Source organism: Hyperoodon ampullatus, assembly GCF_949752795.1.
Source record: "Hyperoodon ampullatus genome assembly, chromosome: 4".
NCBI classification, from domain to species: domain Eukaryota; kingdom Metazoa; phylum Chordata; class Mammalia; order Artiodactyla; family Ziphiidae; genus Hyperoodon; species Hyperoodon ampullatus.
Window position 1 is genome coordinate 130,465,623 of NC_136917.1, and position 17,462 is coordinate 130,483,084.

At 40.4% G+C, this 17,462-nt stretch overlaps 1 protein-coding gene across 1 annotated transcript; it reads left to right on the forward strand.

The window, feature by feature from the left end:
- Window positions 1–3,339: 3,339 nt before the first annotated feature.
- Window positions 3,340–9,133, forward strand: PLK2 (polo like kinase 2; the record flags this gene model as incomplete). Its single annotated transcript, XM_079701810.1, has 14 exons — window positions 3,340–3,609; window positions 4,203–4,310; window positions 4,452–4,568; window positions 4,769–4,898; window positions 5,129–5,216; window positions 5,692–5,787; window positions 5,897–6,095; window positions 6,187–6,334; window positions 6,685–6,782; window positions 7,084–7,213; window positions 7,446–7,686; window positions 7,808–7,937; window positions 8,197–8,307; window positions 8,443–9,133. The coding sequence occupies 14 exons, from the start codon at window positions 3,340–3,342 to the stop codon at window positions 8,632–8,634; spliced, it is 2,058 nt and encodes a 685-aa protein (XP_079557936.1). The 3' UTR covers window positions 8,635–9,133.
- Between the last annotated feature and the right edge of the window lie 8,329 nt (window positions 9,134–17,462).

Below are 17,462 nucleotides of genomic sequence, written 5' to 3' on the forward strand. Positions count from 1 at the left end.
GTGATTAAGGTTAAATGAGGTCATTTGGGTGGGCCCTAATCCGATCTAACTGCTGTACTTATAACAGGAAATTTGGACATACAAGGGGATACCAGGGATGCTCTCTCACAGAGGAATGATCACGTGAGGACACGATGAGAAGGCAGCCATCTGCAGTCAAAGAGAGAGGCCTCAGGAGGAACCAAGCCTGCCCACACCTTGATCCTGGACTTGTAGCCTCCAGAACTGTGAGAAAGTAAATTTCTGTTGTTTAAGCCACCCAGTCTGTGGTATTCTGTTAGGGTCGCCCTAGAAAACTAATACAGTGTAAGATACGGATTTCATTTTTTTTTTAATATGGAAAAATCAATTTTCTACTTCCATTTACTGAATAGTTTCCTCTCCTCAATGATCTATCATGTTTCCTCTGCCATATACCAAAATTCCATATATAAGTGGATCTATTTCTAGGCTCTTTATTCCATTGGTCAGTCTATCCCTGTGAGAGCACCAATTTTTCTTAATTGCTCTAGCTTAATTATAAGTTGTGATAACTGGTAAAGAAAGACCTTCCCCCTTCTAATTCTTCTTTAAGTTAGTTTGCTATTTTTTTGTTTTGTTTTGTTTTTGCGGTAAGCGGGCCTCTCACTGTTGTGGCCTCTCCCGTTGCGGAGCACAGGCTCCGGACGCGCAGGCTCAGCGGCCATGGCTCACGGGCCCAGCCGCTCCGCGGCATGTGGGATCCTCCCGGACCGGTGCACGAACCCGTGTCCCCTGAATCGGCAGGCGGACTCTCAACCACTGCGCCACCAGGGAAGCCCTAGTTTGCTATTTTTGATCACTTACACTTTCAAAGTTTGCAATCAGCTTGTCAAGTTTCACTAAAAGTCATATTGGGATTCCACTTGTAATTACATTAAATCTACAGAACTACAGAGAAATATTTTGTAATTAAAGATTTATCTCTATTGGAAAGTACATTTATTTTCTTTTTTGTTCTACTAACAACAATTTTAGTTCTGTCCACATGATGGCACCACAAACCAAAAAATCAGATTTTCACAGTTGGACAGAAGGCCCCATAACACATATACATGTTAATATTTTATTAAATGCTCAAATGTTTTGGAGGATAGACCTGAATTTTACATGGCATGTTCAACAGTCCATCAAATGCTTAAGTACATTTGGTAAAGAGATATACTATAGTATATGACAATCAAAGAATGGAAATAATAATGAAAATATCATGACTATTCTTCATAGTTCTTTTATCATAGAGAGTCATAAACAGATATAGATTAAAAAGTTCATTATCAACCGAGAAAATAAAGACAAGGTGTAAAATTAGCTCTGGAAATTTAGGTAGTATTTTCTAAACCAGCAAGCCTACTACAGGCTAGTAAATAAGTTTGCATAAATCTGGGGAGCAAAGGTCACCCCTAGGTTTATCTTTAAAAAGGAGGATTGTGTAATTCTTCATATCCACAACCAGGCCGGCCCCTTATTCCAGCTCTGATAATCATGGGGTAAATTCTACTTTCACTTTATGAGAAACATGTCTTGGCTTGCCCTGAACTGCTTACAGAATCAAAAAGGAAGAGTCACAGAAGACTTTCCCTTTCTACCCTGTAATGCCAATGAAACTCCTTTCTACATTATGTGGGAAATACTTGAGACAGAATCTTCGAAACCATGCACATTTAATTAACTGATACTATGCATACCCTGATGGTATCTGTACTGGAGCCAACCCTTTTCTAGGTAACTTCCAGGGGGTTATTAATCTGGTATTCTATATAGCACTGGAAATTAGTATCAAAAAACTGTTTAACACCTCTTAACTTGGATTTAAAAATCTGTCGATTGCTAATTAACATAACTTGGATGTTCTACTAAATATATATATAGAGAATAGTTAACTTAAATTCGTTAAACCCCAGATTCCTCATCTGTAAAATGGGAATAACAATATTTCCTACTTAGAATGGATGTAGAATTAAATAAGGCTTTTCAAAATACTAAGCATGGTGCCCTGCACAGAAATGCACTACTGTCATTAGAACAAGAAACAATGGTGGTCCCAGGTTAGCAAGTCTGAATCGTAAAATCTGGAAATAGGAAACTAAGCGATGTTTTAGCTCACTTGGCTATGCTCCTCCCTCATGCTACCAATCCCCTCCACTTGGAAGGCCTAGGATTGATTCTCCCAGCACCAGAGCAGCCACGTGGCTTAATGAGCCATTTAAACGACGCATTCCGTATAACCCCTTCGGAATAAGAAGTGATAGATGATTTAGACTGTAAAACCATAGTTAGCACCAGGAGCACTTTTAAACCACTTACTGTCAAAGAAAGCCCATATAGTCATTAACCGCTGCCCACTCGGACTAACTGCGCTTCTGGAACAGTCCACGAGATGGCGCCTTTGCTCCCAGTCTTCGGTCATCCTGAACGCGAAGCCTTCCCAAGGCGCTGGCCTCCCCCTCCAAGGTTAAGGGCCTGACCTCCGACAAAGGCTTGCTCTAAGGTGATGGGCAGAGGCCACACGGGCCTAAGTAGGGCTTGGCCATGGTCAGCCGGCCGGCCCCAGCCGAAGTCCGCTTCATTCAGAAGCGGCGGGGAGCTCGGAACACCCTGTTCCACGGACCCTTGTCTTTCATGGGCACGGCCTCCCCTCAGGGTCCCTCTAGACAGGAGCTAACGGGGTAAAACTGCGGGGGCGGCGGCAGCCCAGAAGGTCTCCAGGTGGCCACCGGGAAGCCTCACGTGCCTGTGCGGTGGCTCCGGCCACACTCACACCTTGACACCGGAGGCGTCAGGTTGTAGGGCGGTGAGGAAGGGCTGTGCAGGGGAGGGAACCTGCGAGGACCGCAGCACCCGGCGGGGCTCTGATCACTGCACCGCCCGCCGCGGGGCGGGTGGGGGCGGAGCCAGGCGTCGGCCCTCGGGTTTCTACTTCAAACCCAGAAGCTCGGAACATTCCAAGAATGGGATGGCGGTCACGGGGACGGCCGTACGCCTGTGTCCGCCTCCCCGTCGGGGTAAGCGCTCCCCGCGGCCGGCACGCGGCTCGCAAGCTGGAAGCCACTGGCCCGTCGCAATCTCCCGCTCGGCCCCGGGCGCTCTTGAGGCCGGTGGGCGGAGCGTCACCCGTGACGTCGCATCCCGTTTCGATTCTCCGCCCCCTTCTCCGCCCGTATATAAGACTTCTCTGGGCGTTTGCACTCGCACAAGTGAACGAAGGCGTCGGGCGTGGGAGGTCGGTGGCTGCAGCGGGGGCTCGAGGGTAGAGGCCGGCTCGGTCGCGTGTCCGCGCCTCGGAGGTGGCAGCGGGCAGTGCAGGGTGGCGAGGGGACCATGGAGCTCTTGCGGACTATCACCTATCAGCCGGCCGCCGGCACCAAGATGTGCGAGCAGGCGCTGGGCAAGGCTTGCGGCGGGGACTCGAAGAAGAAGCGGCCGCAGCCGCCCCCTGAGGAGCCGCAGCCGCCGCAGCCCCAGGTGCAGGTGCAGCCGGCCGCCCCGCACCACCATCACCACCACTCGCACTCAGGGGCCGAGATCTCGAGGATTATCGTCGACCCCACCACGGGGAAGCGCTACTGCCGAGGCAAAGTGCTGGGAAAGGTGATGAGCGGCGGGCGCCCTGTTGCCAGGCGGGAGGGAGGTTTGCCCGGGCATTCCCCGGGCCTGGCCGGACGCCGAGTCCCCGCGCCCACCGCTTCTCGGCGTCTCGGGAGTCCGATCCCGGCGCGACGTGGGCTGCTCACCTGCCCTCCTCTGGCTTTTGTGCGCTGGCTGCGCCGGGATCGACTGCACATCCTTAGCCGCGGCTCAGTCTGCGTCCCGCCGCCCAAAGACATTGATTTTGAGGCCAGAAGCGAGGGTTTTCTATACCAGACCTAACTCTCTCGAGCTGCCCCCCAGAGGATTTTCTTGACAAGTCTCTTCAGACCCTATTTCTCATCTCCCCAGCCCCAAGCCCCCCTCCGGAAAGCTCCTCTCTGTAAAGGGAGAAGGGGCACTGTTCTAACTTACTGTTTTCAGGAATGCTTTTCCTCGTGAAAGAGCTTTAAAAAAGTAGACCGCATCCCTCTGTCCGCCCTTCCTCTCCCATATTTTTGCTTTTCTTTCTCATTTACTTATATATATATAAAACAGAAATCTGCCGTCCATGTCCCTGCCATACTCAATTCCGTCTTGGCTTTGTTTCCTTTCAGGGTGGCTTTGCAAAATGTTACGAGATGACAGATTTGACAAACAACAAAGTCTACGCTGCAAAAATTATTCCTCACAGCAGAGTAGCCAAACCTCATCAAAGGGAAAAGGTGTGTATGACTGTTGAGTAAAGTATTTTCTTTGTGTGCAAGATGGCCCTTCCCTGTTAGGAAAATGTCTTCTGCATGTGTAAGACTGGCTTTTCAGAGGTGAGGGAGGCTAATAAGACGGATCTTGCTTTTTTGTTTTAGATTGACAAAGAAATAGAGCTTCACAGAATTCTCCATCACAAGCATGTAGTGCAGTTTTACCACTACTTTGAGGACAAAGAAAACATTTACATTCTTTTGGAATATTGCAGTAGAAGGGTAAGTGTTCACTCCTATTTGAATGCATTTACTTCCCGCAAACTGACGCGGCATTCACACTGAACTTTATCTGGGAATTTCGTTGTGGAGGTCATTATTACACTGCAGCATTAACTTTCATCACTCATCCTGCACAAGGAAACCCCTGAGTTTGGTAACTTTGTTTGACAGATTCTCTTTTTTCCTTCTCCTCTTCCCAGTCCATGGCTCATATCTTGAAAGCAAGGAAGGTGTTGACAGAGCCGGAAGTCCGATACTACCTCAGGCAGATTGTGTCTGGACTGAAGTACCTTCATGAACAAGAAATCTTGCACAGAGATCTCAAACTAGGTAAGCCTTTCACTCCAAATGCTGACTTTTGTGTCAGAGAGGTGTGCTGTCTCTCTTCCCTTTTTTTACATATTAATGTTCTTAGTTGGAATCTAACCAGTGCAATCTTGCTTATGAATGATGGCTTTCACTTGAAGCAGCTGGCTGCCTGCCTCTTGAGTGGATGTGTGTGTACTTGGTTAGAACAGCTTTTCAAGGGAATTCAAATCTTTTTTTTTTTAATCATCTAGGAAACTTTTTTATTAATGAAGCCATGGAACTAAAAGTTGGGGACTTTGGTTTGGCAGCCAGGCTGGAACCCTTGGAACACAGAAGGAGGTAAGAGTCAGAAGGATACATCCTGCTAGGGTTTTGTGGAGCTCAAATATGCCCTTTTTATTTTCCGGTTAATGTTTCAAAGACCAGTTGATACTAAAATCTACAAACCGCTGCAGTGTTAATTGAAGGAAACACTTATCCAGTGCCACTATGGACCAGGCAGAGTACCTTATGCCTATAAGTTGATTATGAAACAAATCTGTCTTATATTTGCCTGAAATATATAAATATGTCCTGCTGTACCTGGTCTCAGTTGGCTTAAAACACTTTGTCAGGTGGCTGAAAAAATTGTACACACATTAAAAAAAAAATTACCAAGTCACTTGGTCAAATGTCAGTTGTCTACATGCCAGAAATCGAAAGTCAAATGTTTCCAAATAGAAATTCAACATGGTGCTTTTAAGGTTTTATCCGGAGAACTAAGTTTAAACAGTAGTATAGTTCCTAATGAGATCTTCATATTTTGTTTTCCTAGAACGATATGTGGTACCCCAAATTATCTTTCTCCTGAAGTTCTCAACAAACAAGGACACGGCTGTGAATCAGACATTTGGGCCTTAGGCTGTGTAATGTAAGTAAATGCACCAAAATAGTCAAAAAGCAAATTTGGATGTAGATTTTTAACACTCGAAAAGAGTTGCTTTTTGACCATTCCTAAAGAAGTGTTTCCTTGCATACAGGTATACAATGTTATTAGGAAGACCCCCATTTGAAACTACAAACCTGAAAGAAACTTACAGGTGCATAAGAGAAGCAAGGTATACAATGCCCTCTTCATTGCTGGCTCCTGCTAAGCACTTAATAGCCAGCATGTTGTCCAAAAATCCAGAAGATCGTCCCAGTTTGGATGACATCATTCGACATGATTTTTTTTTGCAGGTTGGTGCTTTTTTTTTGACATCTTTTTATTACATGCTCTTGATCCTAATTTCCCATCAGGTTACTGAAGATCTTGTCTTTTACTTCATAGGGCTTCACTCCAGACAGACTCTCTTCTAGCTGTTGTCATACAGTTCCAGATTTCCACTTGTCAAGCCCAGCTAAGAATTTCTTTAAGAAAGCAGCTGCTGCTCTTTTTGGTGGCAAAAAAGACAAAGCAAGATATATTGACACACATAGTAAGTTATAAGACTTCTTTTGTTCTTCTGTGTCCAATATTATATATAAAGTTGATAAGTTAGTTAAAAGAGGCTTTTATATTAACATAATTTGGCCTCTATGTTTGTATACTATTTGACTTTTTGTAGCATAAAAAATCCACACTGCAAATTGTGGTTGATAGCTTTTTGTTTCCTATGCATTAAAGTGTGCTTCTTGCATAATTGCAGCTGATGGCAAAGATAAAAGTAAAAGCTGATGGTTGATGCTCTTAAGTTGGTTATTAATGCAAAAGGAGGAAATATGGCTAGCTCTGTTTCTACCTTGTTTGGATAGAATAATGCTCATAATTCTTTTCCTTGATTTACAGATAAAGTGGCTAAAGAAGATGAAGAAATTTACAAGCTTAGGCATGATTTGAAAAAGACTTCGATAACTCAGCAGCCCAGCAAACACAGGACAGATGAGGTATGCTAAAGAAGAGTAAAATAGTTATAAACACTTTATATCATTTTCATTCTTTGTTAATTATCGCTTGGATCACATATTTACTTAAAGTTTTCTTTCCAACCCTTTAAAAGGGAAGATTTTTATCTCTTAGTTTAACAATGCGTGCGATTGAGTGACCAAAATATCTTCTACCTGGCTTGTGTCCATTGCTTTTTGATAAGCTTTCCTACTAATTGCCACAATCTCATCTTAAACTAGAATTCTCAACCCCCAATGAATTTTAGATGCTTGACTATTGCCTGGCTCTTCTCTCTTCTAGGAACTGCAGCCACCTACCACTACAGTCGCCAGATCTGGAACACCCGCGGTGGAAAACAAGCAGCAGATTGGAGATGCTATTCGGATGATAGTCAGAGGAACTCTTGGCAGCTGCAGCAGTAGCAGTGAATGTGAGTTGCTGTCAACTGCATTTTAAATAATGACGCTCTGAATGCCAGTGTTCAATACTAAGTAACTGAAGTCAGTTCGGTTTTAGGCCTGATTTAACATAGAAGAAGCACGATTAGAGGATTGGAACAATGTTGAGCCCTCCATCCTTAGATTTAGTGAAGGGAGACTTAGCGCCTACCATAGCCTGAGGTTTTGTTGTTCATTATTTTCTAAATTTCTCTGACTTTCCAGGCCTCGAGGACAGTACCATGGGAAGTGTCGCAGACACAGTGGCAAGAGTCCTTCGAGGATGTCTAGAAAACATGCCCGAAGCTGACTGCATCCCCAAAGAGCAGCTGAGCACTTCCTTTCAGTGGGTCACCAAATGGGTCGACTACTCTAATAAATATGGCTTTGGGTACCAGCTCTCAGACCACACTGTAGGTGTCCTCTTCAACAACGGTGCTCACATGAGCCTCCTTCCAGATAAAAAGTAAGCGTGTTCAATTAAGGAAGCCCTGTCAGTTCTTTAGTTTGGCCCTAAGGAAATCTGAAAATAGTGACTAACTGCCTCCGTTTTTCGTTCTTTTCTCTGTACCGTTCCTGTTCTTTAGAACAGTTCACTATTATGCAGAACTTGGCCAATGCTCTGTTTTCCCAGCAACAGATGCCCCTGAACAATTCATTAGTCAAGTGACGGTGCTGAAATACTTCTCTCATTACATGGAGGAAAACCTCATGGATGTAAGTACTGTGGCTTTCAAGCAGTGATGTTTGCAGTGTAGTCCACAGAGCAGCAGCATCTGTGTAACCTCAACACTTTAAGGCATGCAGCCTCTTATGTCCCACCCTCAGTCTACTGGATCAGAATCTCTGGGTGGTGGGACCAGGAATCTCCAGGCCATTCTGGCACTTGCTTAAGTTTGATAGGCATTTGCTTAGAAGAACTGAGTGCACACACTGCAAAGTTTTTATAGGCACTAAGTCTCCCAATCTCTCCCAGGGTGGAGATCTGCCTAGTGTTACTGATGTTCGAAGACCTCGCCTCTACCTCCTTCAGTGGCTAAAATCTGATAAGGCCTTAATGATGCTCTTCAATGATGGCACCTTTCAGGTAAATGAGCCCTTGAGGAAAGCACATGTTTAGGTCCTAAAAAAATGATTTTCACCTAGCCAGTTGAATCATTGACACAACTCTTCACATCTTGAATATTTAGAGAGATCTAATATCTATGTCTACTTTTTAAAGGTGAATTTCTACCATGATCATACAAAAATAATCATCTGTAGCCAAAATGAAGAATACCTTCTCACCTACATCAATGAGGACAGGATATCTACAACGTTTAGACTGACAACTCTGCTGATGTCTGGCTGTTCATTAGAATTAAAAAATCGAATGGAATATGCTCTGAACATGCTCTTACAGAGGTGTAACTAAGAGACTTTTTGAATGGATCCTATGGGACTCCTCTTTTCCACTGTGAGATCTACAAGGAAGCCAGTAGAATGATCTACAGCACGTTGAAGAAGGTGGACAGGTGGTGGTACGAAAACAATTCCTCCGTAGCCTGCTGGAACTGGTGGAACCAGACCAAGCTGAGGCACACAGTTCTGGACCTTGGACAAGCTGAGAGTGACCCCGAATGCAGTTTTCCTTGACGTACCTGTTTCAAAAGGTTTTTCAGACAATTTTGCAGAAAGGTGCATTGACTTAACTTCTCTCTGTGGAGAGCACTTCAGACAGAGGACTTGGAACTGTGAATATACTTCCTGAAGGGGAGGGAGAAGGGAGGACGCTCCCATGTTGTTTAAAGGCTGTAATTGGAGCAGCTTTTGGCTGCTTAACTGTGAACTATGGCCATATATAATTTTTTTTTTTGAAGACACTTGTGGCTGGAAAAGTGCATTCCTTGTTAATAAACTTTTTATTTATTACAGCCCAAAGAGCAGTATTTATTATCAGTTTTTTTTTTATGTTGACCATTTTAAACTGTTGGCAATAAAGAGTATGAAAAAGCAGAAACAGTGATCTCCTGTCTTTGGTGTGGCACCAGCACTGCATCACAGCATTCTCTGATCATGGATTCTTGGCCCTCTTTGGCAGGACATGGAGTGTAGAAGCAGGCTAGAAAGTTAGAGTTTTAACTTTGCTAATAATAATTTCTAGGAAGTCAGTCTTTAATACCTGAAGTGAAGTCATAGGCTCTCTGGTAGATCTAGCTTGAGAAGAGACGAGTATAACAAAAATACCACTCTTTTCACAACCAGAATATAGACCTCCTACTGAATCCAAAACCAATTTCTCTCTGGAGTATTTCCCCAAAACTCGTTTAGCTTGGAGCTAAAAGCTAGAGTAATCCTGTGGAAACGGATCTCTGTTATTAAGTGTCAGTAGGTACCGGAAGTTTATCTTAATGTGGGCAGGACTCTGTACTTTATAATACTTGCACCACCTAAATGTATAACTCAGCTTAAACCTACCTAAACACTCCCATGGTCACCGGTAGTGAGAAGTACTTTGTAAATAAGTCATTTTCCTTCTGGTGCATGGAGGATGAGGAATGGTAAGGGTACCAAGCTTTGGTTTTAAGCCCATCTTTTAAACTGTCAAATTATCCAAGGGTTAAATCTGAGACAGTTTTCTCTTTCAGTGGGATCTCTCCTTTGACAGGTGTACAAAGCTTCTCCCTGTTACTCTGAACTGACAGTGACCTGTATAAAGTGCAAATACTTTTTTTGTTCAATTGTAATCCCACTATAAGGAAAATTTTGTCCTGAGAAAAGCAGCATTCTCTCATGTGTTAGGCTCTGTTTGCACTAGGATCCTGTACAGAGTAGTGTAGAGATGGTGGTTGTAATTTTACAGTTTTCTAAAATTACTACAAACTGCCCCTGATATGCTTTATTAATAAAAGTCAAATCTGGAGAACTGTTTATGGATATTTCACAGTTCCTAGAGTAACTCCTGCTGACTGGAGTTCTCGGGCCACGTGTACAGCTTCAGTCTCTGTTAAATGGTTTATGGTAATAGCTGCAGAAAATAGTAATAGCTGAAGAAAACTGGATAATTACACTAATAGCTGGGTGTGCAAAAGTAGAATCTATTTTTATCTTTGTGAGCAGAGAGGTAGAAGTAGGAGTTTGTAAATAGTAAAAAATGTGCTTTCATTTTGAGTTTTACAGTGTTAGGTTGTATATTACTTCACCATTTCAAAATTAGGTACCTATCCATTCTTGTATGTCCTGAGGGTCTACTGTGTGCCAAATCCAGGGCCTGGCGTTGGAGATGTTGAGTGAGCCCAAACCTCTCCCTGCCCTTGAGGAAATCACAGCAGAGTAGAGGAGACATTTGTCTAGTGCATTTGTCTTGTAGTCTGATAAGTGCTGTGATATTATGATAAAGATATGCACTGGGTGTTGTGGGAACCAAGAACAGGAATCATGGGGAAGGAGCCGCAGGCGTGGGGTGGACTCAGAGAAGAGATTCCAGAGAAGAAAATTCTTTTTTATTGGGTTTTGAAAGATGAGTGAGGGTTAAATAAAGGTATGAGATGGGGAAGGGTATTATAAGCAATGGGAATAACATATATAGACACCCGAGGGTGAAAGAGTTCACAGGAGAAGTGGATGTGTAAGTCTGAAGCATCATAGGTAAAGGCTGGAAGAAACAGACCTGATGTGCCCCCAAGTTCCATCACAAGGCATTTAGGCTGCACCAAAGGCCATGTGTAGTTACCGAAAGATTTTAAGGAAGCAAGTGACCTAGTATTTCAGTTTTATTAAATTCATTCTGGGGACATAAGTAAGATGGGTGGGGAAGAAGATGGAGAAAGATGACCCAAACAGTAAAGATACTAATGTTGTGATCCAGGTGAGAAAGGACTTTATAAAAAGGTGCATATAAAGCATTAGGTAGTGTCTCCTTTGGCCCATCTACCAATAGTTTATTTTAGTATCCCCAGTACGGTGGCATATGGCAATCAAATATTGAATGAATAAATGACAGTAGATTTGGGAGGGACTTAGAAAGTTGGTTTGAATAGGATTTGACACTTTATTGAATATGGAGCCTGAGGAAGAAGGTGGGCCTTAAGATGATTGGCAGTCAATGGTGGGTAGGCAGCGTACTGTGGGGTCATTAACTGAAATAAATTAGGAATGTAGAAGGAAGAGACTGATATTCAGGGAAATACAGTGAGTTTAGGAGAGCTTGAATCAAACTCGTGTGAGCATGCTCAAATAGGTCCAGAAAACAGTTGGATATACATGTCTACATCTCAAGAGCGAGCGAGATTTGGGAGTAAACAGGCTTTGGATGAGAGCACACAAAAATGGGTCCCTGTCATCCCTTCTACCCAGCAGCATTTTTGTTTTTTGGCACTGAGGACATCTATGTAAAACGTAACAGTGTTGATAAACCTTTGCAGTGAAGGAAAGAAGATAAAAAATTCCCAAATAAATTCTACTTTTCAAAAGCAAGGACCCTGGATTCCATAAAAACAACCCCCAAATAACAAATGTGCATGATGAACACCTTCGGTCCTCAAGAATGTTTCTCACTTAGCCATCCCCAATCCTGGCAGTCTATAGGCTGAGATACAAGGCCATCTTTTAAGATGTAAAACTTCAGTTTTGGTGCATAGTAATAGCTAACTTCAGCTAAGTGTGGTGTGACCATGGCAGGACTCAGATCCTGAGTTATTTGACATTTACTACTTCATAAAAGTAGTAAAAAAACAAAACAAAACAAAACCCCACCCTTCAAGAACTATTTTTGAATGTAACCTTATGTTTGCTAGATAGGAAATGTACTGCAGTGGAAAAGCTTTGGAATCAGTCCTAAGTTCAAATTCCTGTTCAACCATGTATTACCAATAAGATCTCAAGAAATACCTAAACTCTCTAAGCTTCAGTTTCCTCACCTGCAAAGATTAAATGATAATAAAGCACTTGTACATCAAAGGTGCTCAATAAATATTTGCTCCTTTTCTTGTCCTGTTTCCCCTGCCTTCTTCCACACCCATCATGACAGTAACCCTGGTTACCTAGAAAAGAAAATAACTGACTCATTTCTGCCCTTTCCAGTCTTCCTTTCTGTATCAGTCATGGGCGAGCCAGGAATGCACAAGTCATTTTAGGACTTTCAAAGAGAAGGAATTTATTGGAGGCTATTGGTTGTATAGATGATGGAAGAGCTCAGAAGTCAAAGGTGGTGAGGCAACCAAGAGATAGGCAACAGCAGGAAGCCGCTACCACGCCCTTGGCTGGAGAGACCCAGAGAGAAAGTGGGAATACTCCAGAACTGGAGGTCTCTGGCAGAAAGTAGAATTATGGTGGTCACTGCCTACCAGGAATTTGAAATCATGGAGCAAATATAGTCACTGCTTGAGATAACCCCTGTACACATCTGGTTGGGAAAGTAAAGGGACAAAATATTTTGGATTATTTCTTCCTTTTGCCCTACAGTCTACTGTTCACCAAGTGAACTGGACACTATTGGAAAAGAACCCTGATGAATAAGGTTGCAGGAATCATTCTTCTATTGGAGAATGAAGCAGGGAAGGACAAGGGTGGGTCTGAGCTTGAACAGGCCAATACCTTCCTTCTTTCTTAACTTTTCTCTTCCATTAATTTTGTACCACCTTTATCCTCTCTTCCTCTTAAATCCCAAAGTGACATGAGTGCTAAGAGCTCTAGTTCACTAGGCAGGAGGATGACAGGCAGGGGAAGGTTAGAGGAGGAACAAGATAGAGTGAGGAATCTTAAGATGAGTCACTCTTGCTTTAGGCCTCTGTGATTTGAAACATCATCAGACTTTTTTACACTACAGAGACGTTAGTCTAATGAAAATAGATATGACTTAAAAATGAGTAAGATACATTTTCATAAGGTACATGGAGAAATCAATGTTGGTATTTTATAGCAATTCTGTGCATGGTAGATTTAGTATATTTCCAAGACTTGGAATAACCTCTTCTATAAACAGAAACCTGTAGATTCCATTTTGTTTTTCCTTGGCTTGCAAGAGATTCTAATCTATATATGAATAGACTCATGCTTTCTTCTAGTACTTCTTTATGCCTTATTAACTTTAGTAATGGAAAGTATCCCTTTGTTTGAATTGCCACAATTTAATTATATTAGTGAATTCAAACTAAAATGTTAAACTCCCATATGCAGAGTTAGAATTTAATATAATGGTTCATTAGTGTTTGGAATTCAACTGAATAGAATACATAGATTTTGCCCCTGGGATTAGCTTTATAATACAATTATATACAAAGCAAAATTGATTTTAATGAATGAGGTACAATAACTTCACTACCAAGTTAAGGTGAAAATAATAAATGTACTGAGATATCTCGTCTATGAAATACTGAATGATCGGATATCTTAATCCAACGATACAAGTTAGAACAAATTCTCTTTTTTAGGCCTGTAGCAAATTAGTACTGCAAGAAGCCAGGCAGCAGGCCTAAATGAAATAAAATCAGCAATGCCTTTCTTTGGTACTGCTTTGGAATCAACGGCAGCCGAATGACCTTTAAAGTTGGGATCATGTCGAACATGCCATAAGAATTTTTAAACTGAATGAAAAAATATCTTTGCAAATGGACTTTTATAACTGTATTCATAAATGGCAGTGAAAATCAAATTGAGCTGAATATAAGTATGAAAGCTAATACATTTTCAAAGTCCTAATGTGTAAGAAATTACAGTTAACCTCAAAGACAATATTCAAGTTATATTTCTTGTTTAAAATACAAAACTTGTGGTAAAAAGTCAGTTCCTCAAATAAGAAACATTTGTGGTAAAACAAAACCCACAATGAACAAATTATAAAAATATATGATGTAGTAGGAAAAGTTTGGAATTTTAATCAGCTATATTAAGCTTGACTGAACTGGGCCAATGGCATGCTGAGTATCAGGAACACGACACTGCTTGATTCTTATCTTTCTCATCTGTAAAATAAGGATAATAATAAAAATTCTATTGGAATCTATTAAGATGAACAATATGATATTGATGATATTTGAACATTTTTGACCTACAACAAAAACTATTTCTTTTCATTCAAAAAAAATAAGAGAAGAAATCAGATTGAAAGTTTTCTTCCCTCTTTTAATATTGTCTTTATTAATATTTCCTTTTGTTTTATATTGATATCATTTACTGAAGAGCAAATAAGAGTATGTGCAATATAATATGTGATATACACTTCAGTAAAGAGTATATCTTGTACCTAATTAAATAGCATTAGAGCTTTTCAATTATTAATTCCTTCATTCACCACGCTCCTAGGAATCAAGTAAGGAATGTCCCAAAGTGAGAGCAATTTAATTTCTGATAACCGACAAAATTTAAGTCCAGTCACATAAACATCTCCCACATTGTAAGTCCTCCTTTGTTGCTTTTTCTTGTTATAGTCCTTTCTCAACTATCTTCAAAAATAATTGCTCTACTGTGTTCCAAGGAATACCAAATTCTTTCAATATCATGAAGATTCCCTGAAAAATGTACTCACTGGCAAATTATTTGGGGAAATACTGAATTAAATAAATGTAAACATTTCTTTAAGTCAAAACTTCTCAGGAATTTGAATATGCTATATCCTGCATTGTGAATCTCCAGAGAGGAATAGAGTGGAAAGGTTTCTCCAAACTTATTTGCCATAGTACACTATTTGTTTTGGATTAACTTTTAAGATCGCAAGCAACGTTCCTTGGAATGTAGTTTGCCAATGTATGTAGTAATCATATTTAGTAACCGAAATTTACTTTAAAAAGATCTTGAACCAGTCAAATAGGTTGGGATGAAAGCCCAGATTTTTATGGTGGTAGGACAATATTTAGGTGAATAGGGAATTTAATACCACCTCTGATATCACAGTTCCAGAGCCCTTGGATATCTTCTACAGTCTTACTTAGTAAGAAAATTTTCCCTCTAGAGGGAGAAACTTATGGCCCAGGAATCAACCGTATGGCCAGGTAACCATGTCAACTTTGCAGTGCAGACATTCCATTCCTAGATAATAAGGAGAGGCCTACAGTCGACTTATGCACATTTCTGTTTCTTTACAATAATAGCACTGAAATGCTTTAAAATAAATTTTAGTCCATGTTCACTATGATTTGCAAAAGACATTTTGGGTTTGAAGAGAGCATGTTGATAGTTCTTTACACTGAAGAGCACAGCTGTAAAAGATGTAAAGCATCTTCCTCCATATGCCACCTCCTGTGAAGAGCCTACTGAACAGAGCATGTGGACCTATCACACTGAATACATTAGAGCAAGATTTATTAATTAAACTTCATTGTGAAATCATTGTAGAAGGGCAAGATTTAATTGACTTATTTTAATGGAGTGATAAGGAAAGGAGTTATATATTCAGAAGGGATACAGAAACTCAGTTCAGTTAAAAAAGAAAAAGTCAGGAAACCCTAATTGAATATATCTCACACTGCATCAGGAACATAATTTTATAGTTCCAATCCAAATGAAGAGGGTCTTTCAATGTCCACTAGATGGTTTGGAACATGTTGTTTTAGCTATTGATTAATTGTCCAATTTGGTTTTTTCTCATTAATACTGAACAGCCAGGTACTGCAAAGATGTGATACATATACGTGGAGGGTGACCACACACCTCTGTGTACCTGGGAAAATCTTACCCAGACTTTGTCCCAGTCAAATGTGTCTGGATTTGGAAGATGAATTATATGGTTACCCTATGAAATATTCATTGCTATCCCATTCATGTGCTATCCCACATGAGCTAAGATGCATCTAGCATGACCCGCTTCCATGTTACTGCACCTCTGATTTCCATTCCTTTTCCTATGAAAGTTAGGTTAGAATATTTTAGTACTGTTAGTGTCTATGACCTTATTTTTATGCCTCACTAAACAGAGAAGCAGAAAAACTGAATCCAGGCTACACAAATTTATTTAGATGCTGGTTCACATTACATGCTTTTTTACTTTATCTGCTTGTTAAGACCACTATGACAATGATGGTAAAAAATATTAATGACAGTCAATGACACAGGTAGCACCTGGTAAATGAGAATGAAAGAAACATATTTGGAAAAGATATGGTTTCTCTAATCACTAATCTTTTACAGACTCTGACTCATAATCAATTATCTGTCATTTCAACTTAGAGGTATATGGTTGAAGTAAACAGTGACATGATTTCATCCTGGCTTTAAAGAGGAAGGACTGAAATAGAAATATGGAGTTCTTCTTTCAAATAAAATTGATTTCCTTCAATTCAGGTGGATAGACTGGACAAATAATTTGACAGGAAAATGAATGAATTTGAAATGTACTCTGAAAATAATAGATCTCATCGATTTAAAAATATTTAAAGTATTCTGTGGAGTGTGGTGAAGCTCTTATGGAAATAAGAATTTAAATATAGACACCCCAGCTTCTTTGGTAAATATTAGCTGAAATGCCAATGCTAACTAAACATACCAAGATGTCATAATTATTTATCTAAGAAAGGAGGTTATAAAATAATAGTATTCTGAATTCCTAGATACATCAAAAGAATTTCACCTTGAACTTAGTAACATTGTCAATTTAGTGACGCATTTAGAATTGCGATTGTATTGGTACATTTTATGGGCTTAGCTAAGAATTAAAAGTAAGAATGCACTTTATATCAGGCATATAACAGCTGGTTTGCTTTAGTGACGTAGATACTACACAGAATGGACTGCATAGCAAATTTAAATTTTTCATTAGGGTTTCCCAGTTTCTAACTGGCTTTTCTCTTAGCATTCATGGTATAAGAGTGACATTATATGGTTTCTTGCAGTTATCCTTTTACTTTAATGGGCAGAAGTACAAAAACAGGAATTAAGATTGAGAGTCCTAATAACAACAATAAATATGAAAGTTTTATTACATGTATGTAAATATTTCAAGAATTAACAATCAAAAGAAACATTTAAAAAAATCTTTGGGTTATATCAATATTTTTATTGAAAACCTAAAAATTTGTGTTTTAAAAAATACAGATATTGCAGGTCACATCACAATACTCCAAATTCTTGTAAAGAAAGTTGATTCGAGCTCTTGTTCTTGCACTCTATTAGTTTAGCACCAAATTGGCCAAAGTAACTTATTTTTTTAAAGTATCATTTATTTTAATTACACAGACATGGTATTGAGTTCTCTATGTGTTTGGATGACTTTTTTTCAGTGAAGCACCATGAGGTTTTCAGAAAACGTATTAGGCATATCGATGTTATTTA